General features: G+C 37.2%; 2 protein-coding genes across 2 annotated transcripts in view; both read right to left on the bottom strand.

Annotated features, from left to right (window-relative positions):
- LOC107722353 (otogelin-like) overlaps window positions 1-22,889 on the bottom strand; it is a 45,256-nt gene extending 22,367 nt beyond the window's left edge. Inside the window, 26 exon segments of the mRNA XM_016530678.1 lie at window positions 6,077-6,242; window positions 6,378-6,421; window positions 6,627-6,701; window positions 7,812-7,977; window positions 8,439-8,651; window positions 8,835-8,959; window positions 9,061-9,238; window positions 10,168-10,300; window positions 11,246-11,391; window positions 12,111-12,157; window positions 12,263-12,371; window positions 12,469-12,594; window positions 13,661-13,770; window positions 13,948-14,054; window positions 14,166-14,296; window positions 15,009-15,217; window positions 15,344-15,465; window positions 16,533-16,690; window positions 16,768-16,866; window positions 17,732-17,804; window positions 20,101-20,161; window positions 20,542-20,599; window positions 21,090-21,228; window positions 21,231-21,257; window positions 21,260-21,276; window positions 22,877-22,889. Of these exon segments, the coding sequence (XP_016386164.1) occupies window positions 6,077-6,242; window positions 6,378-6,421; window positions 6,627-6,701; window positions 7,812-7,977; window positions 8,439-8,651; window positions 8,835-8,959; window positions 9,061-9,238; window positions 10,168-10,300; window positions 11,246-11,391; window positions 12,111-12,157; window positions 12,263-12,371; window positions 12,469-12,594; window positions 13,661-13,770; window positions 13,948-14,054; window positions 14,166-14,296; window positions 15,009-15,217; window positions 15,344-15,465; window positions 16,533-16,690; window positions 16,768-16,866; window positions 17,732-17,804; window positions 20,101-20,161; window positions 20,542-20,599; window positions 21,090-21,228; window positions 21,231-21,257; window positions 21,260-21,276; window positions 22,877-22,889 (2,852 nt within the window).
- slc67a1 (solute carrier family 67 member 1) lies at window positions 22,487-27,121 on the bottom strand. The gene is made up of 10 exons (XM_016530784.1): window positions 26,390-27,121; window positions 25,842-25,939; window positions 25,536-25,681; window positions 25,318-25,450; window positions 24,824-24,933; window positions 24,478-24,588; window positions 23,920-24,020; window positions 23,710-23,811; window positions 23,447-23,567; window positions 22,487-23,110 (listed from the first exon to the last, which is right to left on the bottom strand). The coding sequence occupies exons 1-10, from the start codon at window positions 26,483-26,485 to the stop codon at window positions 22,926-22,928; spliced, it is 1,203 nt and encodes a 400-aa protein (XP_016386270.1). The 5' UTR covers window positions 26,486-27,121; the 3' UTR covers window positions 22,487-22,925.
- Between the last annotated feature and the right edge of the window lie 178 nt (window positions 27,122-27,299).

The raw sequence follows: 27,299 nt of genomic DNA on the forward strand, positions 1-27,299 counted from the left end.
ACAACTTGGTGACGCATAGTAAGAAATAGTTTATGAAAACCTGAAACAGAAGTGGAAAGAGGAGAGATAAAAAGCGATACTTATGTCCTTTGCCGGTGTCCCTGCCCGGTGGAGTCGCACGGTAGAGTCGATGGTCTTTACACTCTTCGGTCTTCTTCACACGACCGCAGCCGCGACCGCTTCCGCGGTAAACTAAGCTTCTTTTTAATTAGTTTAACAAAACTCAAATTAAATTCAGCTGGACACACTTTCCTGTTTATCCCAACAAATGGCCAAGCAAAGCGCAAATTTAATTAATAATAATAATTATTATTATTAGTAGTAGTAGTAGTAGTAGCCTAATTCATAGTAATAATACGTGGCTCAAAGCACCTTCTCAAAACAGTTCTGAAGCATGCTTGTTGTTTCTGTTTGCTGACAGACACCAGTGTTTCCCTCAGACTTGCACATGCAAATTCATTCTCTGCCAGCAGGAGGCGCTGATGGAGCGGAGATATAGCGGTTTCCCCAGTAACGGCTGTAATCAAACACAAAACGCTAGGAAAGACGAAATGAAAATGACATCAAAGCTTTTCTGAAGACGGTCGGTTCTTTTCAATTATACATTCATATAAAAACACCCGTGCTGCATTTTAATTTTGAAACGTGCAGTGCTCAGTTTATTCAACGAAGTAGTTAGAATCCTTTTGGAAAATCTATTTGTGGCGGTCAGTTTTGATTTTGTGACGGGCCGCCACAAATAACTCAATGTATGGGTTCCATATCTTTCTGAAGACAATATGAATATAAACATCATCACTGCTGCCTGTCTCAGGTTAAGTGGTCATCGCCCGCAATCGAAGTTTAAAAATTCCCATTTCAAAGCATTTATTCAACAAAAGGTAATATATTTAACAATTTGTGATAACATAATATTCATTTCATAAAGGCTGTAGTACTGTGAGAAACATAAATTAAATAGAAATGTACATTTTCGTTGCTCAAGTAGTCTCCCCACCCAAGCTGCAGTATTTAAGTGTAGCTTGCCCACCGTCCATTTTCAAGCGCAGTGGGCGCACCTGGCAAACTTACTGAAATCACACTGAAACAAACGGCGGGGGGGTCTCTGTCTTGGTCGGGGGTGAAAGAGGGAGAAATAAGGATGACACTGATATATAGTTTATGCACGACCTGGAAGTATTTATTCAGCGATCGGCGCTAAAACGTAATCTTTACGGAACATTGTTGTGTACGGAACATGGTTAGTCTACGTTACTATAAGTCAAATGGCCATAACCTAAGTGATAACAAAAATAAATAAATAAAAAACTACTCATATTAGCGGTGAAATGTCGTCCGATTATGTCAAACGCCATACGCTCACTGGATGTCAAGAAGGAAACGTTTCAATATCTCGCCTTCGCTTTCATTTCGGACCATCTCCAAAAAGACATTAAAAAACTAAACATATGATTTACAAGTTTAACATGCGTTTATCAAAGTAGGAAATTTGTGTTCTTGAAATACAAAATGGAGGCGGGTCCGGACTGAATTCCCTCCGGGAATGCTATAGCATAGCACAGCAAGAGCATAGCCACATAAAGATGCCTTTCTTTTCTTGTAGTTTTCTTTCCGTCTTGACAAATGAAAATGTGCTGATTTTGAAGTATGGACTACAGGAATGTCTTTAAGCAGCTTATCAGTTATTTGATCCAGCTGTGCACCTGTTTACTGCGTAAATAAGCATCGCTGCCATTAGCCACTTTGCTTGGGGGTGGAGGAGGGGGTAATTACTCTCTCTCATTAGTGCAGGAATTCCCCAGCTCACAAAAACACTCCTATACCTGCTGCTCCCATGAGGGACAGGGGTGTCAGCATCACCCTTAGCTTAATGGACAAGAGAGAAACAGTGCGAGTCGTCGACCCATGCTGAAACATCTTTAACAAACTTTGACTAAAGTTACAGAAAAAATCCACTCTGTGGCCGCTAGCCGATGTGAGGTGCGTTTCCTAAAAGCATTGTTAGCCAACTAATTTGTTTGTCACATTCACATGCATCAACACAGGTTTCCTCAGATTATAAACTAAAGTGAGAAATGTGAGAACTTTAGTACAAGACTCCAAAGTAGAAGCACACCTGAGAGATGTGATAATGTATAATAATAGAAAGAAAAAATCCTATCTTCAGTAATTAGTGGACTAATTTTCTGGGCATGAACAGGTGCACTGAGGAATTCAACACGCTTGTAAGGTCTAGCTCACGTATCAAACACAGCTAACACACACACATTTATACTGTTGGTAGTGAGACACTGCGCTCTGAATGAGACGGGCTGTGACTGTGTATGTATGTGTCTGTGTGTAAAAGAGTATGGCTGCTGGAAAGTCCCCGTAAAAGGTCTAGAGCGTCAGAAGACTCATGACAGTGTTCCAGGGGGCAAACAATCAAATACTTTACATTCTGCCTTTTACAGTCACTCTAGGTGCTTTCAGATGTACGCATTATAGCAAACTGACAATCAGCAATGGATTCCTTCTGCATCTCTTTTTGGAATTAGCTAATCTTTGCTAAATGTGACCCTGGACCACAAAACCAGTCATATAAGGGTCAATTTTTCGAAATTGAGATTTATACATCATCTGAAAGCTGAATAAATAAGCTTTCCACTGGTGTATGGTTTGTTAGGATAGGACAATATTTGGCCGAGATACAACTATTTGAAAATCTGGAATCTGAGGGTGCAAAAAAAATCTAAATATTTAGAAAATCACAAGACTGGTTTTGTGGTCCATGGTTACAAATAGGTAAAATCATAGGTAAAATGTCTAGATTACATGCTAGATGCTAGATTACATAAAATATAAAGTCTTGTTTTCTGAAAAAAAAAAAAAAATCAAAATTAAGTGAGTTTACACTTAAAACAGGAAAAAAATATAAAAAGAACATTAATTCAACGGAAAAACGTTTAGTTTAAGTATAAATGCAATTAATTTTGATAGTTTATTTTGTCATTTTACTTCTCAAATAAATGTATCTTGATTTAAGATCATTTAGATATTTGTATTGGAAAACAAGACAAAAAAACTTTTTTAGAATTTTTTTTTTTTTTTTGCTGTGTAATATGAGTTTGGCACCCATTGTGGACATTGCTTTTGTTAATTTATATCCCATATTCAACATCCTGCTGCTACTATACCTCTCAACTATAATGATGTTAGACCACATGTATGGCACATTTAATCATTTCCAGACTTATCAATAATCTCATCACTACTTCACATAGTGGCATAAGGGGCCTTTGTGCCATATTTACACCAGCCCAGATGCCAAACTATCGAGTTGCAGGAATTTATTAAACACTCATGACAGAATCTCAGCCATGATATTTCTTTCCCATGATGCTCTTGACTAATGGTTTTCTGTTTAAAAGGTCAATAAGTCAGAAGAAGGTGAATCACACACACACACACACAGCCATCTAAAATATCACATCCCCTCTGTGTGCAGTAGAGACTCTAGTTGCTCTCAAGATACATCCGTGACCTCACAGCCCTTTCACTACATGACTGATGAATTTTCATGAGAGTTTTTCCCTTTGTAGTGAGAGTATTAGATTGCCTTTGTAATTCAGCGTTGGCAATGTCTGAGGATTCACAAACCGAGTGTTATACTCATCCCAAGCACAAGTGTAAAAAATAATTATAAAATCAATCAAATGTGCAAAAAAAGAAAAAATCGACAGCAATTAATCTCAGAGAAGAAAGCATTCAGCACACACTCCAATATGCAGCAACCAAATCAAATGTGTCATGAACAAAAAGTGAGCTGCTCTAGATCTCACAGAACAAAAATTTCTCACAAATATATATATATATATATATATAAACAGAACATGGCATATTCCCAGAATCTCTTGCTGGTATTGGTAAAAGGATAACTGAGACGAGGTCTTATCATGCTGTTATGGCTGAGGATGGCTTTAGGAAGTTAAGCTTGTGATATGGCACTTAACCTCAGTTTGCTTGTGTAGACACTGGCATTAAATGTATCAGATGACAAAAATCCATCTATAGAGCAAGAGTCGTGCTCTCTGAGGCCCCTTTAGTGGGAACGTGACGCGAGGGGGAGAAAAGAGGGGGAAGTGGAGTTGAGCGACAAAGAACTCTTTTCACCTGCCGTAGACAGCAGCAAAGTTTCCCACTGAGTCAGCGGAGACCCTTTAACTGATCTGTATCGACACCATCACCTGCTCCGGCAGACACCATCCGAGTGAGACCTCAACATGTAGAGCAGAATGTCATCTGTCCGTGAAAGTGCGCCTGAGAGTTTGTGTGCTTCTGAAAATCTACACTACTTTGCTTGGAATGTCAATGGTCTGCATCTGCCAGGTTTTTAATTATGTGGAGAAAATATTTGAATGGAATTTGATTAAGAACATTATGTGACACAGATAAGCTAAAAAAATCCCAGTGTATGCATGCATGTGTAATGGAAATGAGTAGTTCCTGACGCAACTCGGCCGATTCCACCCACTAAGCTTAGCCATGGATCACTGCCCCATCACACACGTAAATACACATACAGCCATTCACCTACTAAATCCTCTACATCACACACAAACACGGAAACATCTAACCTTTTAAATATATAAAAATAAAACTACCAATACAGACGAAGAATAAACATACTCAGGAACATTTCAAGAGTCTTGTAAAAGTGCATTTGCATTTGGGAAACATTGAATAGATGACACCAAAAGCAATCACATTAAAATTCAGTAAAACTCAAATTCCTCCAAAAACATCCAATTGAAGAAGAGAGTAGTAAATGGCACAATAGCAGCACACTTACAAAAAGCACCATGATAGTCCCATGTTTTTGGGTAAACTTTCAAGTGCCTTCACAATAAACTACATCAAAAACCCATATAGCATGAATTTGTTTAATTAACACTTTTATCTTTATGTCTCTATATTATACTTTCTCTTTACTATATTTTATCTGTATTATAAATATGTGTGTAGGATTCAACGGAATCCTAACTAGTCGAACTAAAGCAAGGAATCCACTCCATATATAGTACTTATCTTTCATTTTAATGGAGAAAAATCAATGTTAATTGGAGGCTCTAAACTTGTAATTTTGAGTCCCTTTTGATTGTTCACTGGACATGCTTGTTTTTAATCTATGTATTTTTGTCCTGTCTGGAAGCCCATTTTCTCTATGTGATGATTGGGTGAGCTCTCAAATGGGCGGGACTTTGCAACAAACAGCCAGTAATTCAAACAATAAAAACAGTAATATTGGGAAATATTATTAAAATGTAAAGTAACTATTTCCCATTTTTATATACTTTAAAATGTAATTTATTCCTCTGATGGCAAAGTTGAATTTTCAACAGATATTACTTCAGTCTTCATAAATCATTCTAATATGCTGATATGCTGCTCTAGAAACATTTCTTATTTCTTATTGCTGAAAACAACAGGAAATGTATTATTACTCTTGTTGTTCTTTTTTTTTTTTTTTGGAAAATGTGATTTTTCAGAATTGCTTGGTGAATAGAAAGTTCAAAAGAACAGCAGCATTTGAAATAAAAATCTTTGGTAACACTTTAGTATAGGGACCAATATACCAATATACAATAACATACTGGCTGTGTATTAGTACTTATAAAGCACATATTCTGCATGACCATATTCTACATCCCTAATCTTACCCAATACCTAAACTTAACAACTACCTTACTAACTATTAATAAGCAGCAAACTATGAGTTTATTGAGGCAAAAGTCATAGTTAATGGTTTGTTAATAGCGAGAACTGGACCTTAAAGTGAAGTGTGACCAAATCTTTTGTAACATTATAAATGTTTTACTAAAAAATATTGTACTGATCCCAAACCTTTGAACTGACAGTGTTTGAAATAAGTCTTTCGTAACACATTCAGTTTAGCGTTTATAATCTTGTCTCTTGCCTACTTTTGTAAATATTGCGAGGCTCCAGTTGCCACTGGTATATGAATATGGTCTACCATAGTATGTTTTTGTAAGTGACAACAGACACTAAGAATGAAGACAACAAAGACCTTACTCACCCTGCGGGACAGACGCAGCCAGGCACACAAGGCTCACGAGTGGAGCAGGTGAGGTTGAGCAAATACGATTCACAGGTCTGTTCACAGGCTAAACCTTTATTGGCCGAGTGGCCGTCTACTCGGTTCCCACAGTCCTCATAAAACTGCCCTGGTGGACACAGGGTATCTGAGAGAGAGGAGAGAACACACACTGAACTCCAGCACTGTAGATATGAAAATTCAAACAAACTGCAAACACTACAGACATTCAAAGAGTTTCACACAGATAAACGACATCAGGATGCTGAAATACAACACTCACCAATAATTGAGCTCTGGGAAACAAGTTTTCCATCTTGGCAAATTCTGTTGAGGGAAAAAAAAAAAAGATTTTAACTGATGTGAGGCAGTGAGTCTTTTGTACTGGGCTGCTGTGATATCTTTACCAAACCAATATATACAGATAAAACACTGACAAAACACAAAACACAAGTTTTTTATTGGGAATGTGATATAATGGAGAGCTTGACAGTGTGGTGGCATTTAATATGAGTGAATAAGACAATCTTACTGTACACCTGATGATGTCAAGATCACATCTCCAGGAGAATAGTCAGCACCAAGAAAACTGCATGGACATTCACTCCTGTACCACAAAATATTAGAAAAATATCTGACTCAGAATCAATCATGTCATATGCAAGGAGAAAATATAACTGAAATTCTATACAATTTAGTCAACTAACACAATGTCTTCTTAACCTAACGCTGAAAGCCACAATGCTGCATAACAGCACAGCCAACCACAAGATGTTTAATGTACAGCTGTAAGGAGTGAGGATGATGGCGATGTTTCGGCTCACGTGACCTATGAGACAATAAAATCTCTCTGAGCTGTTTTAGAGAGTTCAGCTAGTACAGTAGTTGGGTTAGAGGTGAGAGACTTCAGGCCACAGTGCAGCGGTTGAGTCTGTAGTAGAGTATGAGGCCAAAGTCCTCCTCTATCACGTCCCTGACTTTCTCTCAGCCTCTGCCAGCGTGAGTGCTGTAACTCTAGCACACGCTGAGTATGTGGCAGTGGGACACGGGACATTTAAGGGAAGTGAACCCATGTGAGGGTGAGGAGGCTAAAAGCGTTATACAACACCTGAGGTTGTCAGGTCCATAACATTTTACAGCCTGCTTGAATGAGGACTGCAAATAACTTCACTCTCACACACACTAAATAACTCAATCTAGGTCTAAGTCACAGAGCTAGCATTAGAAAATTAGGAGGGTGTTGATTTAGCTTATTTTTTTTAAGCTTAGAATTTCTTTCACAATTCAGAGTTACTTTCATAATTCTTGACACTGTCCATGGATAACCTCTACTATGTGAACAAAAAAATGATTTAATATTATGTACATAACAGACATGAATAGAAAAAAGGTGGAGTTGAAGTGTTGGATGGAAGCAGTTTATATAGCATTGTGTTTTTGACTGACAAAATTAGATGAACATGATCCTCATGCACTTTCATTTGAATCTCCATTCAGTTCTAACTATGCAGCTAATATAATGGATAAGCACTGTTTTAAAAGTTATAAAGGGACAGTTCATTAAAAATCAACAATCATTCATAATTTAATTACCTCTGTGTTGTTCCAAACCCAAAGAAGAATTTTGAAGCAGTTCATAGTGATTGTCTGCTAAGCTCCAAAAAAAGCATTATAAAGCACCATAAAGCAGTCCAAACGACTATATTTGAACTTTTACCGTGGCACGCAGGTGTGTGTATGCATGTTGAAGTATGTTCCTTCCGGGCACACGCAACCCTCCTCACACTCCTCGCCACACGGCTGATGGAGAGACAGAAACAGGCAGCGACGCTGACATGACGACACACAGACTCCATACTCCATAGAAGACGGACACGTGATGGCTGCAAAAACATACACAAAGGCCACATGCATATACATTTTTATGTTTACAAAGACGTTTTTTATGTTTACAAATTTCAAATAGAAACTTTAACTTTCTATTCATCATAAAATCACACAAAACGTATCGCGATTTCCACAAAAAGCAAAACTGTTTTCAGCATTGATAATAATAAGAAAGGTTTCTTGAGCACTAAATCAACATATTTGAATGATTTCTGAAAGATCACGTGACACTGAAGGTTGGAGAAATGGCTGCTGAAAATTCAACTTTGCCATCACAGGATGTATTAAAATAGAAAACTGTTATTTTATATTTTATTAGTATTTCACAACATTATTTTTACTGTATTTTGATCAACCTGGTGAGTATATGACGCTTCTTTCAAAAACATAAAAAAAAAATCTTACTGACCCTAAACTTTTGAATGGTAGTGAATGCATGTGTAAGTGTTAGACTGACCACACTCAGGCAGGTGTGAGCGGAACTCAATGATGACTCCGTGTCTCCTGCAGGTGCGGGCGTAGTGAGCGAGGATGGAGCAAAGGCACGGCGCTCCACATTTGCAGACGTCTGCGCGACACTGTAGCTGGAAACCCACCGGACTTACGTACTCATGACAGGCAGAAAACACTTCTTGCGTCAGCACATCACACTTCTCCACTGCATAAGCGGCTGAAATCACACAGACAGACGTTCAAGCCATACAGATCCCCTCAAAACCTAAAGCTTAAAGGGGTCCTATTATGCTTTTTCACTTTTTCAACTTTAGTTAGTCTGTAATGTTGCTGTTTGAGCATAAAAAAGATCTGCAAAGTTACAAAGGCTAGGTTATGCATAACAAGGCGAATGTGTCACCTGCTTGCTGGTGTGTGTCACAAGGGTCCAGCTGGGGTAAGCTGGGCCGCGCCACACATGCTGAAGACACACGCCATGCATTTCCAAACAAGTATGGTGTGCTTTCAATCATTCCAGAGGGTGCACTAGAGTAACAAATCAACAAAATTCACTTAAAAATTGAAGAAACGTTGGAGAATAAGTTGAAAACAGGGAGAAAGAAAGCAGGAAGTAGAGTGAACCCTACAGGAAGTCATCCTGAATGTTGCCGTTAAAGGTTCCGCAGAGCCCCACAGTATCATCTCTCCACTGCTCCTCCAGCTGCAGGTACAGCCTGAACTCCCTCCAGTTATACTGCAGCTGCAGACCCTGCGATGACTTCACCTGAACAAACATGGACGACAGCTCCTGGATCTGAAACACATCTGAGAAGAAACCGCTATTTTAAACACATGAAGGACTGTGAATAACAGACACACATTTTCAACTTTTTTTTTTATTGTAGCATGTGGTTTTTGTGTATAGTTCACCCAAAAATTGAAATTGTTATCATTTACTCGCCCTCACTTTGTTCCAAAACTATAAGACTTTTTTCTTCTGCTAAACATGAAGATGTTTTTGGTAACAAAACAATTTTGGTTACCACTGACTTTCGTTGTATGGACAAAAAACCAAATATCTTCTTTTATGTTCCCCAGAAGAAAGAAAGTCATTCAGGTTTGGAAAGGCATGAGTGTGCGTAAATGAAGACAACATTTTTGTGTCAACTATCCCTTTAGAGAACTACTTTAAAAGCAAAACACAAAACCAGGCATTATGGATGGACATCAAGTGTGGTGGATATGTGTCTGTATGCAGTCTACATGTATTACAAAACACAGAAATATATTAATCTACTAATATAAGAGTATGTGGCAGTACACTCTCAGAAAGAAAAGATACAAAAGCTGTCACTGGGACGGTACTAAAATCGCATCTCTTAAGTTTTAAAATGTACAATTTATTGTAGGTACTAATGTGTACCTGTAAGGTACTAATATGCACCCTTTAGGAATAAATAAGGTACAAAGGTGTACTATTTAAAAAGGAACCGTCCCAGTGAGAGCTTTTGTACCTTTTTTTTCTGAGAGTGTACCATGGTAAAGGGGTAGCATCACATGGTAATATTAAGTCATTTTAAAAAATATACCATGGTACTGAAATTCATGTATCTTGGTATTTACATGGTACTCCAAGGTGCTTTCAACAATGTCAATGTCTAAAACCCATGGTAGTACTTTTTGGTTCATTTTTGCAATTGCTGTAGCACATTTCCATGCCAACATCTCATTCCAGATCAATTGTAGTACATTACCATCTGAATACGGCAGTGAGATCCTGAACTGGCTGGCCAAAAAAACCTCTCCACTATGGCTCATTGTGATCTCAGTACGTGGATCTTCACCAACCATCAGGTTGACTGACTGAATACAAGCACCATCTAGATTCTGCAGACATAACAAAGCAAAACAAAATCAGAGTCAGAACGTCCCATACCAGCACACACAATATCAGCAGCTATAGAACTACTGCATCAAACACAATGGATGAATGTCTGCACAGGGACACAAACCTATCGGGTCCATCGGTTTCAATTTTGACTAATTCAGTAATCATGTCGTTTAGGAATTAAGCATTTATGCTTGTGAATGAGTTACTGAGAGCTGTTCAGAGGAGATAAACCACTCTGAATTGCTCCATTCAAGGAAATGATGGACGCTACCAACAGGTGCCTATGTGAGGATCTTTCACCGGCCGCTTTACTGAAATACATCTCTCGCTCTCTCTCTATCAGCAAAGTCTCTGGCTCTGTCATTCAGAGGCTCAGATAAGCAGAATAGCTTGTTCAGAGTCCAGACAGTGACACTATACACCAGACTGCTCTCCGTGTGTTGAGTTTTAGCATCAGCAGGTCTGGGCTTCGGGAAAGGAAGGCTTTGAGGGAGAGAATCTCTTCATGTTTTGTATCGTTTCATGCTTTATCTGTCAAAGCTAAGCAGGGTCTAATCACGGTACAAGCGCATCTAGGACTTTGTTTCATCTCAACCCAAGAAATGAAACTTTAGGCTGTGCAATTATTTGTGCCTAATCTACTGACTAATTTAGCAACTAATTTAACTAACAGACTAACAAGTACAGCTACTCGAACTGCTAATATGCCAATAGCTTGACTAATCACACAAATCTAGAAGCTGTAATCTCAAATCTGTCTACTGAAGCTGTGTTCCAGCCCCCAGATTACTCTCTAGATCACCACACTAGAGCAATTCTGGAACGTGATGAATAAAGCTTTGGCATGCTACATCTGGCATGCCTTAAGTCTTTTCTCTGTTGTGTGCTAATACTTGAAGCTTGTGTTGGTGCGGAGAGCATGAAAGTGCACAGGGACTTACGGCTCCACAGGGTGCATTCTGAATGGTCACAGTGAACTTGCCCGAGTTTCTGCTCTTGGCTAAAACGTACTGGCACGTAGCAGGAAATGTGTAAATGCGGCCATCAAACGACTGGAAGAACATATCTCCTGTCACAGAGCACTCCCCTGTAAAAAAAAGTACATCACAGTTCAAAAGTTTGGGGTCAGAAAGATTTTTTAATGTTCTTAAAAATACAATAAAACTGTAATATTGTGAAATATTATTAGAATTAAAAACTACTAATTATATATTAAAATGTAATTTATTCCTGAATTTCTTCAGACATCATTCTAATATGCTGATTTGCTGCTCAAGAAAGATTTCTTTCAATGATCTATGTTGAAAATTGTTATGCCGTTTAATATTTTTGTGAAAACTGTGACACAATTTTTCTGGATTTTTTGATGAATATAATTTATTTTGTATTTTTTATAATTTTACCAATTTAATGCATACTTGCTAAATAAAAGTATTAATTTACTTTACATTAAAACATCTTACTGACCCTAAACTTTTGAATGGTACAGCATTTCCATTAACATATTGTTCAGTTTATCAGAGTAAATTGTTGGAATGAGTTATTAAGGAGAAGTATTTCTTCTAGAATAAGGTCTTGTATTAAATTACAAGCACTATATGAAGACGGGAGAATTAGATTTGTTATGTTTGACTAAATAAATTAAATCTATACAATCAAAAGATAATAAAATTGCAGTAAGATACAGTTAGTATCAGTGAAGTGAGAAAATATGCTTTCAAAAGAAGAGAATGAATGAAATGTGAAACAATTACCGTAGACATCATGAGGCACATATAAAAAAAGGTAAATAAAAAAGATAAACACCTGGGCAGCTGTTCTCAGTGCAGTTCCACATGCCCCCAACACATGTGCTGAGACAAGAACAAAAATCGATACATACATTAATGCAAACACAAGCATCAATGCTTCTTCATTCAACCAAGTATGCATTGCTTTAGGTTGATATAATGTCTGACCAGTTGTTGCAGTCTTCCTGTATGACATGTCCGGAGGGGTACAGCATGCCATGGTGCTCACAGGGACAGTCTGATGCCTTAACACACACCCCATTCTCGTAGATCAAATCTAAAGACAGTAAAATGATTTCATTATTTTCAAACATTCACAAATGAACACACATATATAAAGCTTATGATTAGTTCATTTAGTGTTATGTTTCTACCATCAGGGCAGTAGCAGCCATCCAAACACTGCAGCTTGCTGTCTATGCACATGTGTTCGATCTTGCAGTGCATGGGACAGCAGGTAATACACTCTCTGAAAAGGAGCTCGGCAGGGCAATCAACACCTACAGCCAAGAACAACACATACTCTCACAATATGCATCTCACAGCAAACAAATATTTACACTTAAATGGTCAAACTGCAAAAGAACTTAAATATTTGACAATGATAAACTGTACAACGTGAATATCTTCAGAAAAAAATTAAATAATACAGCACTCAAGATTACTTGAGTGAGTTAGTGAGTTTACATCTTTGTTTCATGCCTAACAGCTGTGGTAAAATTACTGTATGCATGACCTTTTATAAAATGCAGACAACAGCAATATTTCAATAAATTGTTACCAATATTCAATAAACTGTATTTTCTTTACACCACTGATCAAACGTTTGAATAAGTAAGATTTTTATTTTTATTTTTTTAAAGAAAGAAAACAATACTTTTATTTGCAAGGGCATATACATTGATCAAGTCACAGTAAAGATGTATTATTGTTATAAAACATTTATATTTCAAATAAATGGTTTTCTTTTGAACTTTCTATTCATCAAAGAATAGTGAAAAAATTTATCTTTGGTTCCAAAAAAATATTAGGCAGCACAACTCTTATAAAATTTATAATAATAATAACAAATGTTACTTGAGTACCAATCCAGTGAAAACTGGAATAATGGCTGATAAAGATTCAGCTTTGCCAACACAGGAATAAATTAAAAATGTTAAAATATTATAATATATTATTAATAAAAAAAGGACAAATTTATAATTATATTCGTGTGAGTTACTTCACTTTAAAAAAAAATCTTCCCAACCACAAATTTTTGTACCATAGTTTAGAAACAATTCACACCCCAGAATAATCAATTCTTGGTGCAAACAATTCTTTGTTGTTCACTGAGATAAACTTTAGATTGTTTAAAGCTGTCAAACAATGCAGCAGCCTGCACATAAATATAGGTTTATTCTGTATGGTTATAGGTGTGTGTATATTGTAAATTTAACATCTGAATACTCATTTAGAAAGAATTTAGACTCAGAAATATGTGTTACTATATTTACAGTACATTTAACACCGAGACAAAATATGCTCAAAAATCTAAAACATTTGTGCATTTGCACTGTAACCTACTGCAAACAGGAAAGTGTGATCTCCAGTTATGCAGCGGATGTCCAGCATGGGCACATGCTCTGGCATACTCTATGAAAACCTGGCACACAACATCACCATTGGGACCAGACCTGCACCAGGTGAAAATATTATACATACACAAGAGTTACATAGTGCAATAACATCAACAGCATAAGTATGTTTAGGATAACACTTTGGAAAGTAATGCCAGTAGTTTTGCAATGTAGGTTTATAGCTTTCCAGTAGGTGTAGTAATGTCAGTAGTTCAGTGTTATGTCAGTACTTACAGGCAGAGGTCATTGGAGCAACTGGCCATGTATGAATATGGACTGACAAACTCATGGCAAGACTGGAACGGTTCCTTCAGGAGGGTGGCACAAACTTCCTCCACTTTCTGCAGTGAAGAACCAGAGTCCTTATTCACCAGGTGTATCATGGTAAATGAGGCTTTGGTTGGTGTGGGACAAGTATATACAGTATGCGTGTGTGTTTTTGTGTGCAGTACCAATAAGACATGAGGATCCTGCATGGCACATGGCGATGGATAAAGAGAGGGAACAACAGGACACCTGCCCAGCTGTGGCTCTTCCTCTGCCCAGCTGTTTCCAAACATAGCCAAATCCTGTGTAAAAACACCTGCAGAAAACAGCGATCAATGCATTTATGCACAGTAAGTGATGCATAATGTGTTTGAGCTTTTTTTTAATCATCGTCAAGATTTTAAAATGTACACTGAAAAAAAAATTGCTGTTTCAACTTTCAAACAGAAATTGCTAGTACTTTTCACAATTACAAAAACCCATTAACACACTGAAATAAATGTGAAATTTTGCAAGAAATAATATTTTCTTGTAAAACATTTTCCAATAATCTTTGCTTTTTTGCTTTTTTTAAGTAAATATATTCTCAAAAACTGTATACATAATAATTATGAATAATGTATAACTATACATATAATTTTTTTAAGTTTTTTTCCAACTTTCTATAATTACGTCATGTCAGTTACATTAAGCTTCATCAAATATTACAGTACTTGTCTGATTTTCAAGCAAAGAATTAATTTTGATTTAATTTGAATTGCTATATATAATACTGTATATCACAGGTATTGACTGGCATTATGTGAAAGAGTAAAGAACACATTTGTTAATAAACAAAATGGCCTGTACTAACTGTACAATCATTACGTTCTTCTTACTGTTCAAAAGCTTTACTGTTTTTCTATATTGCCAAATAAAATCTACAATTTCTAATCTTAATTTAATCTTGCTGATGTTGTCCCTTTCCATCACACAGTTTTTTTTTTGTTTCAAATGCCACAATCAGTAACAAATTGAGTAAAACTTGCCATAGCTGGTCTTCAGGTCATCCTGAGTGTCAGCGTTGAAATTGCCACAAAGTCCACAGGTGTGTCCTACAAACTCAGGACTCATCTTGATGTACACGGAGCCAGTGAGTCCCTGCCAGGCCAGCGTGAAACCCTGTGGCTGAGACACTACAATGTAGTCAGAGATGCGCTCCAGCTCAACATCGTGGATGTGATGGGGCAGCTGCACACTACAGAGAGAGGATGTTCAGTTAGAACTACACACACACATAAATCATTGAACAGATTCTTTAGATAGCACAGGCCAGGTTGAGGTTAAGTGACAGGGAGTGTTGTTGAATGTGAATGTTCATTACCTTTGACCCTTGAAAGTAACACTGAAGTTCTGTAATCTAATCTCCCCCTCCCACGGCAGGAAGAGGCTGATTGAACGTGTGCAGGAGTATGGGAAAGAACTGCATTCTGGGTCATTATGCACCTGCAGATGAATCACATGATATAAGAATCTTGCCATATTAAAAAGTGAAAAAAGACCCAAAACGAAGCTAAATTTAAAGTTCAAAAGAATTCCGATACTAAAACAGAGCGGAAGCAAACCAGATTATCACTAACATAAAGTGTCTGCAAATACAGTGTGCAGCTCTTAAGACGCTTCCTCTCCACCATCAAAGAGTGGAGTCCTCTTATCCAGAGCAGCCGGGCCAATCCTGCTGTCGGCCATCCCTTTCAATTCATTGATAAATGATATTGGTACTTAAGCTAATGGCCTAAAGAAACTCCTGGCTGAGTTAGCTCACCTCCTCTGGATTCCCATCAGTGAGTCTGGGAGAACAAAGCCAATTCTGTTTTGGCCCTGGCCGTAATTACTGTATTAAACTGTAATGGGAATAAATGACCATAATAATGAGATCACTTTCTCTATGAATGCCAATAAATATTTTCCTCAGGCAAGAGCTGCGTAATACACACACACACACACACACACACACACAGCAGAGAACAGCAGCCTGCTTAAAACGAACCACATCTAAAGCTGATACACTCTCAGAAAAAAGGTACAAAAGCTGTCACTGGGTCAGTACCTTTTCAAAAGATTCACCTTTGTACCTTATTTACCCCTAAAGGATGCGTATTAGTACTTCAAATGTAACCTAAATTATTTATTAATACATTTCGAAAAGGTGCTGCCCCAGAGACAGCTTTTGTACCTTTATTTCTAAGATAAAGGCAACAAAGGCAACAAATAACCATTTGGTGAAGGACATATTTTCTGGTAAATAGCTATAGGTGGTTATGTGGTAGATACTGTATATACTGATGACGGATTCTAAGCTGAAATGCCATGGTAGATATTTTTGAAAAATAATAAAACGCTCTTCACCACAAGTGTTGCTCAATCCCTCTTTTCATTGTTGTTGAATGGTTATAGGTGACAAAATATACTGTAGCAAATGTTGATTATTACTATTATTATTATTATGATACAGAAAATGATCAGAGATAAAGTGAAATAAATATCATTTTATAAACATTATAAGAGATCACCTGTATATGTACACTTGACCGAGTGCTGTCTTCACAGTCTCTCAGTAATGTGTAGCTGCATTTTCCAGGGAAGTAGTAATAAAGTCCATCAAATGTTTCATAGTTGTATTGTCCCCATGAGCGGCACGTCATCTCTCGCTCAAAGCCTAGGTTGGGAACTGAAATATTTTATCTATTATGTGTCATGCCAAAACTCTCAAAATGAGATTAAATTGCATGATCCACAGTACAGTACCTGTCTGGCAGTGTGTTCCAGTGGCCTGATATAAAGTGCAGTTACAGGAGTCTGGATGGACACACCAACCCCCATTCAGACAAGGAGATGTACACTCTCCTGCATGACACAAATAATGCTCATTAAATAGTGTGTGTTTCAGTGGATTTAAGTGTGTGTTTGGTATCTGGTAACTGAAGTGGTTATTGAAGCATTAAGATGAATCCCGCTCTTGTGTGTAATGATGACACTCATCAGCCTGTTGAACAGATGTCTAGTGAAAGAGGGGGCAGCCCCTTTCTCATATTTCAAATTAGCATAACTCTTATTGTTTGGAGTTTATCATAACAAGAATTAGGTTTTTGCATCACAAGTTTTCACACATAGTAATTATTAATACGATATAATAGCTTAGAATTATTACTAAATGCAATGCACAAATAAAAATAGTATCACAAGCAAATTCTTGTACACCCACATTAAAGCAGCACTATGTAACTTTTTCTGTGTTCAAATATATATATAATGAGCGAGTACATCATGAATTCATCTTCCAAACCGCGTTTTTCTCTTATTCCGAATCACTACGGTACACTTATAATAAGTACTTATATTTGGACTATTGTAGCCTGGTCGGGTCGTCACCGCTGCGGAGTAACACATACCTGCGTGGATCGCCATAGACATAAACTTAGAGAAGTAGCTCCGGTTGGAATGTTCTTCCGCGGGATGTGTGCAGTTCTGTTTATTAACCGCTAGAGCGCCAAAAGTTACATAGTGCTGCTTTAACACACACATCAACAAACAGTTTCTTACAGATGAAGCCCTAAACATATGTGCAGGTGTCAACAACAAAAAATTCAGGCAAAAAAAAGAAACAAAAACACAGAGCGTTGTTCAACAGGGGAGTTTGCACAAAGACCCAAAATATACACAAAGAGAGCATGTCCTCCTGAAGTATTGTAACATTCAGTTTAGTTCTTACCGGTGGCTCTGCGGGGTGATGGCTTCTGTGCTTCTGTTTGTTCTGTTGATGATGTGTTGCTCTCTAAGGATCTCTTTAAGGAAAAATAATAAAAAATTTAGGTTAACACATAGCTTGTTTAACAGGGGGTTGTCCATGGAGTTTGTCAATTATTAGAAAAGTTTTTGCCAACCAAAGCTGAAGTTCTGTAGCTCTACCCACCAAGGGGACCTTGGAAAGACCGCTGTATTAAAGTCTGTTCACAAGAAGGATAACTATGAAGATTTTTATAACAATTACTATATTAGTGAACACACCAGTGGACTATAACATTCTGCTGGAGCGCCTTAATGCAGGAAAGATTCTTAGGCTGATGATACACGGGGCAAATTTTTGAGCAATTTTGCCGGGCAACTTTTTTTGAGCAATGTTGCTTGGGCACTTTCCCATTGAGAATGGGTAACAAATCTCTATCAGGATTGGTCGTGGGCGCTGTGTCTCACCTGGTTGCCCGTTGACGGCAACATTCTTCAAAAAGTTGCACAGTGTATCATCAGCCTAAATGGCTGTCAAAGTTTTTTCGTTCATCTGCTGTGGGAAAAAAATAATAAAAATATATAAATAAATATTTTGAAAGTGATTCCAACAATAGTTGTGTCATGGACTCTGCTATTCTTTTAAATTTAGAACGATTTTTAAAACTAGATCTTTATAGTTACCAATATCGTACTTGGTGTGAATGGGCCTTTAGACTGAAAGAATAAATTGAATTGTCAAAAAGACATAGGCCTAACTTTAAGATTAAATACAAAGGCAGTGAGAATTTTGTGTTACAAGCTTCTGTAATTCTAACTGTTCGTTTTAATTAGTTGACTAATTAAGCTTAGGTGAAAAAACGCAAAGTCTATCCTTCAAGTAGGCTACCTTAATTTGTTTTTATAGGCTATCAGATTAATTAAGACCTCCATGAACTAATTTCATGGAGAAAAATTTCATGAGAAATTCATTTAGTAATTTCATTTCAGACCCAGAAGCCGGACGCCACAGGGCAAATCTGAAATTCCAATCAAAGTCTTCATCTAATAATAAATCATTGTTCGCTTGTACAGAACCTGGAAGCATGTGCTGCACATAGCATGGATAAGAGTTTATTATTACCACCGGAGGGGGTACATGAGAGCGATTAGCGATTCACTCCACTTCAGAACTAAATCATTTTCTTATCTGACCGAAACCGTCTCTATTCTGCCCGCATTTCCCCATCACACCTGATATCTGAGAGTTCAATAATTTTATGTAGCTTACGAGGCTGCAAGGGAGATGTATTCTGACATAATGAACGGGGCCAGTGTGTCTCCGTGAATAGCGGCTCTGGGGAACAATCCTGAGCGCCCAGCGGACACCTGAAACCGCTTTACTGCCTCCAAAATGACGGCTTTTGTCCCAAAGAGCTCAACAAAGCCAGCACTGGGGGATGTGTTTTCAGTGTGCGAATTAAACAATGCATGTCAGGGGGGTTAGCTTCTTTTAAAAGAAAAGTCGCAAGGAATTTCTCAGGGCGCAATCTGTCGCGTTCACCTTATGCATCAAGACAATTAACCAAATGCAAAAAAACTTTTAAAACAAACAAACAAACTAAAAACACAAATTTTATGTTAACCTATTGATAGGCCTATAATCTATAATAGAAACAGTAAGTAGGCCTAGCTATTTCTATTTTGTCTATTTTATTTTGTATAATGTCAAACGCAAAGTGCTCGAGCACTTTAGTTTTCGTACTTATAAAATGTACCCTGACAAACGTGTAGCCTATTCTAATATTTGTGGCTAGCATTTGTGAACCCGATGTAGAAATTAAACGTAGCCTGTACACGCTTCCATTCTGGCCCTCCATACCCAGGGATTCAAGTCTTATATTAGCGGGTCAGGCTCTCAGATCCGTACAGAATTTGCACCTCCCTTTTCTTCTTCAATTATTGAACACACGGCATCGGTGAATCGGTGGTAGTAAAGACTTATGTAATTGTTGTTCAAATCATAGGCTCTTGAAAAATTCTTCGAATCACTGAGCAAGGGGAGAATATTTAATTTTTATTGTCATTATAATAATCATTTTTAATAATTGTAATAGCCTATCACATGTTGTAATTTAAACCGCATTCATTTTTAGCATAGGCCTATTCCACTTTAGTTAGATCCTAATTCATTCAGGCAGGCTATTCTCACCAAAACTTGTTTAACAAATTCGACTTTCAAGCGCGCTTTTATCAAGAAAACACCTTTTGCAAACACCTTGTTTTTCTGTAATGTTATGCATTTAACCTCATGGCATTGCATTTAGCGCAGGTTTTCCTGTGCGCTCTCTCAATGCATCGCTTCAGCTCTCCTACCTGCTCCGTTTGGGAAGCGGGATCCCATTTCTCCAGCATTATCCTGCTGCTTTCGCTGCTGCTGGGACACAGAGAACAAGGAGCGGTTTGTTCCTCACACACAGCTAATCAGCACTTGTGTTAAAACAGAAAAGCCAGAGACTCACAGGCGTTTCGACTGAGCTTTGTCAGCCTGTTTCACAACTGTTACAGACCTCAAGACCTTTCATGTGATTTCATCAAACATGCGTCAAATTAGCGCGAGTTAAGTGCTGAGTCAGGACGTCAACATTTTAAAGATGCTTAAAATGTGCAAATAATGTTTACCATTACCAGTATACAAATGTAGATTATAAAACAAAACAAAAAAATCCTTTATGAAAAAATTAAATAATAAAAAAAATAAAATGCATGACGCACATCGGATAGACACATAAATGCAAATAATAGGCTAATACTCACTTTTCAAAATCATGCTGGTGTGTTAAATTCAGACTTTCAGTGCCCCACGTGATATGTGCTGAAAATAAACAAATTACAATCACATTAGTGCTGCACTATTCGTTCATTACAATTTCTTCACATATAAGACTTTTCTGTATCAAAAATTTTATAAACGCTTAATTATATATAATATATTTTAAAATATAATATTTACATAATTATACATTATATTTCAAGTAAGCTTTTTAATACATTAAATTAAGAATCTTTTTTATCTTAATCTTTTTTTTTTTTTTCTTAAAATAGAAATTAAGAGAAGAAATGATTACCAGAACATCTTTCTACTCACCTAAATTTCTTACATTTCAGATAAGATATTTAAGCATATAGACCATTATCATTATATTTTTTCCCAAAATGTTTATTTAGGCTAGTGCAATACAACTCTTTCCTTGACAATAATATATAACTTAATTATACAATTTAATTATCTAAATGCATTTTTCCTCTGTATGATGATCAGTTAATCGGAGCAGAACGCATCAGTTCATCGTCATGCTGCTTACCTTGATCTATTAGGATAAAGAATAATAAATAGAGTAAAAAAAGTTTCTTTCCGGGAGTTAAAATAGGATCCATCCGTGACTCATGTGAATCACTTGAAATGGAATGAGATTCTCCCCTCACAGTCTTCCACCGATGGGCACTACCGACGCATATTCCCGTCTGACTGCAGCTGCTCCTCGCGCGCATCTCAGGTGCTGAGGATAACACGAGCGTTTCGCCCGTCATTAGCATAATATATGCTAATGAACAGCACTAATGCATATCCACAACTACAGGGAGAGCGAGAGAACTGGAGGCTCCGCTGCGAGAAGAAATATTTCTATTTTCTATATATTTTCTATTTTTCTATTATATTTCTTTTTTTCACGATACAGTGAAAATGAAAATCATTTTGATCCAAGTGCCGATGAGTCCTGAGAAATAGTTAAAGGGTTAGTTCACCCAAAAATTCTGTCATTAATTACTCACCCTCATGTCGTTTCAAACCTGTAAGACCTTCGTTCATCTTCGGAACACAAATTAAGATATTTTTGATGGAATCTGAGAGCTACCTGACCCTGCATAGACAGCAACGCAACTGAAATGTTCCCAAGTCCAGAGACAAGTCATTATTTTCTTTCTTTTGCACATAAAAAGTATTCTCGTAGTTCATATAATTGCGGATGAACCACTGATGTCACATGGATTATTTTACAGATCTCCTTGCTACGTTTCTGGACTTGGGAACATTTCAGTTGCTTTGCTGTCTATGGAAGGTTAGACAGCTCTCAGATTCCATCAAAAATATCTTAATTTGTGTTCCGAAGATGAACGAAGGTCTTACGGGTTTGAAACGACATGAGGATGAGTAATTAATGACAGAATTTTCATTTTTGGGTGAACTATCCCTTTAATGAAGGTTTTAAATGATTCGTTCTCCTAAATAAATAAATAACTAGTTCTGTCGTCATTTATTCGTCCTCATGTTGTGACAAAACCGTTTAATTTCATTTCTTCTGGAACACAAGAGAAGATAGGAACTTGGAAGAATTGGAGGTCATCGTTGGCTTTAATTAGCTATATGAAAAAAAATGCAACAAAACTGAATGGTAACTGAGGTGGTCAGTGCATTCTTTTTAACATCTGCCTAATAAAGAATATTCTTGGTATCAGTGATGTGAACATAATGTGCAGCTGGACTAATACGCGTGTGCTGTGAAGCTAAACATGGAAAAGAGTGGACAGATTTCACTCAAGATGTGAAAAGGGGTGCTGTCTAGCATTAGAATAGTGTCATAAAATAAAATGTGCACATTTAATCTCACAGTTTGGGTGACTTTAAAGAACTTAGCAGGAGTTGGAGTGCAGACAAACAAAATAAATAATAACAGATATTACTTTATATTCATTTAAGGAGTTTCAGATACAAACTTATGGATTTTTAATTTTGTTCTTTTTCATGACATCTTACAACTGCAACATCATTATAATGAATAATTACTGTATAGTATGGGATTGTTAAAAATAGACTATAATGCCACACAGATAAAAGCATACTGCACGTCTTTCTTTGTACTGACCTAGACATTTACATGCCAGCTCCTTTTTAAGATAAGGAACTTCATAAAAACGATCCTGAGCTAACTTGTGAAATAAAGTGGAGTAATTTGACAGTAACATACGATATTTTGAATGTCTGTGGTATTAACAAAAGAGATCATCTGGATTATTTGTGACCAAGTCCTTCCCCAGTGTGTGAGGAGGTAAGTTAAATGCCCATGGTTTGTTGTAAACTGCCCTCTCTCACACAATGTGGCCATGAACAGGACAGTCATAAACAACACCTTTCACAATTTTTATGGCCTGTTTGGCTGTGAGCGCCCTCCAGTGGTTAGCAGAAAGCTAAAGACAGCAGCATTAATGATACACTGGATGTATCCGAAAGATGGCACACCATATGCTTCATAGAGGAATCCTCCAATGGTTGGGCCAACAGTTCGTAAAAGAGACTGCACCGATGCACACAGACCCAGCATGGTTCCTGAACACACCACACAAACAAGGCACACAGTGCTTGATTTTTTTTTCTTTCCAAGTGCTTTAAATAGGCCAAACGATATTTAATGACAACAGTGAAAGCCAGTTTTATTGAAAAAAATATTGTTAATATAAACGTGTAAAGGATAAATTAATAAAATAATATTTTTATTATTCGAACAAAAAACAATTGTCACAATTTTTACATTTAGTGCATTATGAAACCATTTGCACGGAAAATGATTCGCCAGACATTGTGTATAATGGATATGCATAAGTATGTATTATGTTCATGCACAAGGGCATCTTGTTCCGTCTAGCATGTGTGTTTGTGGATTACCTGTGTCAGATGGAGACACACTCTTGGTCAACATGCTGTCTGTGATGACATTGAAGACACTTAGAGAAAACATCATTGGTATCACGATTAAACAAAAATGAAACACGTTGGTCATCATAGCCTGAAAAACACACAAAACACACATATATTTAACATACACACAGTGAGACCAGTCACATAATCTAGCTTCCATGTTTAACTGACACAACCGTCATGCAACTAATTTGAAACAAAAGATGACATTGTTTGCAATATCAGGTTACCTGTGCAAGGCCCACTAAACTGGATATCCCAACAGAGAGCAGCATTAAAGAAGACTCTGAAAATCTAGACGTAAGACGCCCAATTACAGCACCTTGGATCACCTTAAACAGCAAGACACCAGTGTCACTTATTGCCTCAGCACAGCAGTGCTTCAATCCTAAACTATTTATATAGCATGTGACTGATAAGAAGTGTGCATGTGTTTATACCATTTGTACTATGCCAAAGTAAGCCATCAGATAGCCATTCTGCTCTGCCTTCAGTTGGAAGAAGTTTATGGCAATGATGGAGAACATAACTTGAAATATACCTATATACAATAAAAACAACAAATAAAAATATGTAAAACAACACACAAGACAGCATTTAAAGTCATGATGAAACGGAAGTAGGGACAGATTATTTTATTCTGTACACTGAGAAAACAGATTATCAAAAGTGGGGGCTCTATTCATCGATTATTTGATTGGATGGAACTCAATGACTAAATGATATGCTAAGTCCAGCATACATCACCAGAGAGAAGTCTGTTGTCTCACTGAAAGATTTGAAAGTTTTGACATTTTAATTAAAAATGTAACTTAATTTAAAAGTTAATTTTTTAAAACATATTGTATGCATTAACTAATCATTCACAATAAGATCAATAACATGCATTTAGAAAATAATTGGTGAATTTTCATTTCATGTCCACTTTAAGTATGTTTCCAATTTAGGGGTGTTTCGGTATGTTTAAAGTCACAAATGCTAATAGTTAAATTGTTCACCTGCTGGCAATCCAGAAATAATCTTCACTGTGAAAGTCTTTGCAACACCTGGAAATTTCATCAGTCTTGTGATCTCCCCCAGATTAAACACGGAATTTGATGATCCCTTCTCTAAACAAACATAAAAATCATAATAATCATTATATATATATTTTTGATAAAAATTGTATTTGTAGTAATACATAAAACTATTGTAATGCTGAAATAAATATATACAAACTCCATTTAACAATATACAATAATCAGATTCTTAATATAAGACTTTTATACAATAAAGTTACAAATGGCTACTGCAAGAGCATTCCTTCCGTGTCTAGCTGAGTTGTGTGTTTGTTTATGTCCATACTGTTACTCTCCGGCACGGTGTGTATTTTGGTCTGTTTAGGGATGAAGTTCAACACCAACAGCAAAGAAACAAAACTTCCGACAGCTGCAAAAGATGCTGCAAACTTTTCCCTGCAAACCACACAAAAACAAAACCACTGGCACTTGTCAGCACTGATCTAGTAAAACAATCCTGTTTTACTAGATCAGTGCTGCTTTCATTATCTTCATGTGATAAACAACATGATTAGATTTGGTTAGAAAAATGCAGTTTTTCCAGAGTACAAATGGTAAAGTTTTGTACTAGTGGACAAAAGGACTCAAAAGTAGTTTCTTTTGAATTTGTATTCATTAAATAATCCTTAAAAAACTGTATCACTGTTTTCATGTAAAACTGTATTCATGTTTAATGTTTCTTGAGCGCTAAATAAGATCATCAGAATGATTTCTGAGGATCATGTGTGACTGAAGACTAGAGTAATGCCAGCATAGTGTAGGTGGTGTAGTGTGTCCTACCCAAAGCGTGTGCTGAGGGTCCCACCCAGTGATGATCCTGCGATCATGCCAATGCCAAAGCAGAGGCCAAGTTTCCCAAGAGCATCTGCTCGCTTCTCATTCTCTGACAGATCTGCTACCACCATTTGAGCTCCTACACACAAATGCAAATGCACTCATGTACCTGTATACTGTGTGTTTGAGTTAGGTATATGTAAGAGTGTATGAGCATGTGTTACCTGGCAGTGCATGCATAAAAACAGCAGGTAGTTTATGCACGAAAAGCATAAAAGTGTTGTCTGCCACCGCCAACAGTAGAAAATAAACCACTGATGCCAAGCAAGACACAGAGAGAGCTGCACGTGCTCCGAACACATCTGCAAACCTGAAAACAGACACAAGACACACAAGTTCCTATATTTAAAGCCTATAACTGAAGTAAGACGTTAAATAAATGAGTCATTCTTATTAGGCACACGTAATTACAGACATTTATCCATCCTATTTCCATACACAACACTCACAGATGAGTTCTGACTGCTTACCTTCCATAAATAGGGCCTCCAAGCAGCTGAATCACTCCAACTGTGGTCTGCAGATACCCGAACCAAATAGTATCGAACCCGAGCCTCCTCGCCAAATACTGTTCCACAGAAGACAAAACTGAACAAGCAAGGCAACCCATCCGTTATAACTGCTTTATTTCTGTCTGATTAGCTGAGAGCCTGGATTAGACTAGAATGGGCCAAACAACATGGCCAGCTTTAATCTGCTATATATTACATTTACATTCATTTACCAGCTGCGAAGAATATCACAAACATGTAATGCAGGTGAATAATAAAATATTTACTCTCTCTCTCTCTCTCTATATATATGATATTATGCATATAATAATTTATAATAGAAGTTATATTAAAAATATAAAATTGAAGTCTAAATATAATTGGTTCACATTATCAAATAGTTTGTTTGCTAAATGTGAGAACAGCCAAAACCCCTGCAGATATACATTCCGGGGCTCAGCTAAATCGATTCAAAGGTGCTTTTATTTAACATCTAATCCCAAATGAAGTCGGAAAGCAAGACGAACCGGTGTTATGGAGAACTGGAGGAAGAGCCAGGTGATGTCCAGAGCTGCGATGAGGTAGGTGATGTAAATCACTTTCTGCTTCGCAGCCGGCTCCATGATTCAAATCGCTGTATCAGATCTCAGCTTTGGGCTTTTATTCCCCGATAGTTCTCCTTCCGCACGATCTGTTCCTTAAACGGGTAAATTAAGAGCATCTGCTTCCACTGAAACTCTGACGAATATACATTTACACATTATAAACCGTAACGCTTTACGGCTTTATCTCGCTGTAGTAGCGGTGACAAAGCATAATTTAATGTGAGGGAAAGGTTAAACCCAGAAACGCGCAGAGCTGAACTTCAACCAGTCCTCAAACTATCAACAGGTTAAAGGACTTTGAGCCGTTTCAGTTTCGCCGAAGCTCTGCTCACTGCGGTGGGAAAGAAGGGGTTTATACGGGTTTAAAATAGAATATACAAATACTATTATTATTTATATAGACGTAATAGTTTATATAAAGATATAAAAATCTGCAGTCGTTTCATCTCCGCACACAAGACCACGGATCATATTTACATTAGGAGCGAGTAGGCTACTGTCCGACTACACGTTAACAAGTAACCGGATTAGGTTATAAAGTGTAAAGCGTATAAAGGTGTCTAAAGTGCTCAAATAAAACCATTAATACATAGTCCTCGCCATTTTTGTTGTGGATAACGCACATCGTGGATATTCCTCCTCCTCTCTGTGTCGTGAACACTGGAGGCGTGACTAGGTTAGCCGTCAACAAACCTACTACAATCGACATCTATTGTGACTAAACGGAAAAAGAATAGCAGATGAACTGACACCAGAGAGACTGACCGAGAGAGAGCAAGCAGTACTCCGTAAGAGCTCATTGTTGAGAATGAGAGCGGTGCTGTAGGCTACG

This window comes from Sinocyclocheilus rhinocerous, unplaced genomic scaffold (genome assembly GCF_001515625.1).
Source record: "Sinocyclocheilus rhinocerous isolate Xijiao unplaced genomic scaffold, SAMN03320098_v1.1 scaffold1115, whole genome shotgun sequence".
Taxonomy (NCBI): Eukaryota; Metazoa; Chordata; class Actinopteri; order Cypriniformes; family Cyprinidae; genus Sinocyclocheilus; species Sinocyclocheilus rhinocerous.

Excerpts from the sequence above, each read along its gene's own strand:
- slc67a1 (XM_016530784.1), bottom strand. The coding sequence starts at position 26,485 with ATGGAGCCGGCTGCGAAGCAGAAAGTGATTTACATCACCTACCTCATC. Across the intron at positions 24,021-24,477 it reads TATTTCTGGATTGCCAGCAG|GTATATTTCAAGTTATGTTC; the intron begins GTGAACAATTTA and ends TATTGTATATAG. Across the intron at positions 23,111-23,446 it reads TGTGTCTCCATCTGACACAG|GAACCATGCTGGGTCTGTGT; the intron begins GTAATCCACAAA and ends TGGTGTGTTCAG.